At 37.6% G+C, this 1,978-nt stretch overlaps 1 protein-coding gene across 2 annotated transcripts in view; it reads right to left on the reverse strand.

Moving 5' to 3' along the window:
• Positions 1-1,485: 1,485 nt before the first annotated feature.
• LOC111861634 (snurportin-1) overlaps positions 1,486-1,978 on the reverse strand; it is a 22,797-nt gene continuing 22,304 nt past the window's right edge. For both annotated transcript variants that reach the window (XM_023846361.2, XM_023846360.1), the window contains one exon: positions 1,486-1,790. In XM_023846361.2, coding sequence (XP_023702129.1) covers positions 1,659-1,790 — 132 coding nt within the window. In that variant the 3' untranslated portion in view covers positions 1,486-1,658. The remainder of the gene's footprint in view (positions 1,791-1,978) is intronic.

Raw genomic sequence — 1,978 nt, forward strand, 5'->3', positions numbered from 1 at the left:
TTGACCCTGAATATGGAAGCAGTGCGTGCCTCTGAAATGTCAGTGGACTTGTACTGGACTACCTGGTATGTCACAGAAGACAGTTTCCTTTATAAGAAACATAAATCTTCAGTTAACATTTTCAATTTCCCCTTGATTTCGGTGGTTCTCTAGTGTTCTATTTGGTATGTAGACACCAAAGCATTCTGTAATTCACATACCAGCTTTATCTAATATACAGGGTGTACCAGGAGGAAAGGTCAGTATTCTGGAGGTCATGGTATCGGTTGTTTTAAGCAAAAATTGTATACATTCATGGATCCTCTTATGAACAGTTTCTGAGTTAGAGCTATTTCACTGTACAGTACACTGAACAGATGAGCAACATGCCATATCCTCACACGAGTTGCAAAGTGCATTGATGTTAACAGTGTATTATACTTAGTAAACTGTGCCAACTTTGTCTCTTGAACAATAAATACCGGTATTAGAAACAGTACGCAATATCTCTTTTCTTATCAACAATTCTGGAACTGTACAGTAAAATAGCTCATCTTGGAAACTGTTCGGAATAAGAAGCATGTACATATATACTTTTTTGCTTAGAATGACAGATACTATGACCTCCTAAAATATTGACTCTTTTCTGCATGGACACCCTGTATATTAAAAAATGAAGTATGTTGGTCTTACACCCAATTAGCTATTGTGTGTGGATTCCCAGCTTCAGGCCACAGTGACAGTGTTCATGAAGTTAAGTTCCCGCTCCACTCCAAATGAGGTGAAATATTCTTTTCAGAGGCTACACAATATTTCTGTCAGCCCCATAATACTGAGTGGTTTAGATTCTATATTTATGAATGACACAGGTTGAAAACAGTTACTTTGTTGCAAGAACTGAGATTCATGGAGCAGTGATTATAAAGATTACTCTGGGATGTACTGCTTACTTTGTTGCAAGAATTGAGATTCGTAGAGCAGTGATTATAAAGATTACTCTGGGATGTACTGCTTACTTTGTTGCAAGAATTGAGATTCGTAGAGCAGTGATTATAAAGATTACTCGGGATGTACTGCTGTTTAACCTGGTAGACTGGACCAGTGTATCACATGAATGTGCTTCATCTTAGGGAAGAAGACTTTTAAGTCTTCTATGCACCAAACTACATGGCATGACATATCAGTTATTTTGTTTATATCCAGACTAAATAAACATAACAGTTTAAATCCCAGTATTATAAACTTGGTACTTAGTGTGAGATTTTTTTATTCTCATGGCAGCATCTGTAACGAGTACTACCTTCTGGGGTGTGATAGTATTGTCATATGTAATAGTGACTATAGATGGGGTTCAGATTGGTAATTGGATTTATTAAGGCCTTATAAAATCAACTCATACTTACAAGCAATACAGCACTATCGCTGTTTTACACAATTCACTGTTACACGCACGCGCACACACACACACACACACACACACACACACACACACACACACACACNGAATTAAAACTATCTCAATGTGGTCATACACATCACAGTATTTAGTCAGGTAGAAGGAGGGTAAATGTCTACCAGACTGCATCATGTCACATCCAAGAAGGCAGTGGTCTCCATGATACTTGATTATACATCACATTCAACAAAAGCCAAGTGGTGTGTCACAGACGATCTTTACATTATTCACCGTTGTTAGGACCTGAATCTTTGGTTTCCATTTCTTCAACATGCACTTCACTGCAACTGTCTCTTGTTTCATCTGAAACGTTCATCTCCATTTCTGTAGGAGACTCGCTACAACCAGTCTCATCCTATTGCAACAGATACATAAGATAAGCAAAATGAAATAGACTGATTCCATAGTGGAGACCTCCTTGATAAGTTTATAGTAATTTAGTGAAGTATTTTTTCATTTCTATGAAACCTGAAGGTTCATTACCATCTTCAGTAATGTCTGCATTTGGGATCCTATCTTGAGTCAGATGAATCCCAACAGTGC

The sequence above is a fragment of the Cryptotermes secundus genome, unplaced genomic scaffold (assembly GCF_002891405.2).
Source record: "Cryptotermes secundus unplaced genomic scaffold, Csec_1.0 scaffold43, whole genome shotgun sequence".
Lineage (NCBI taxonomy): Eukaryota > Metazoa > Arthropoda > Insecta > Blattodea > Kalotermitidae > Cryptotermes > Cryptotermes secundus.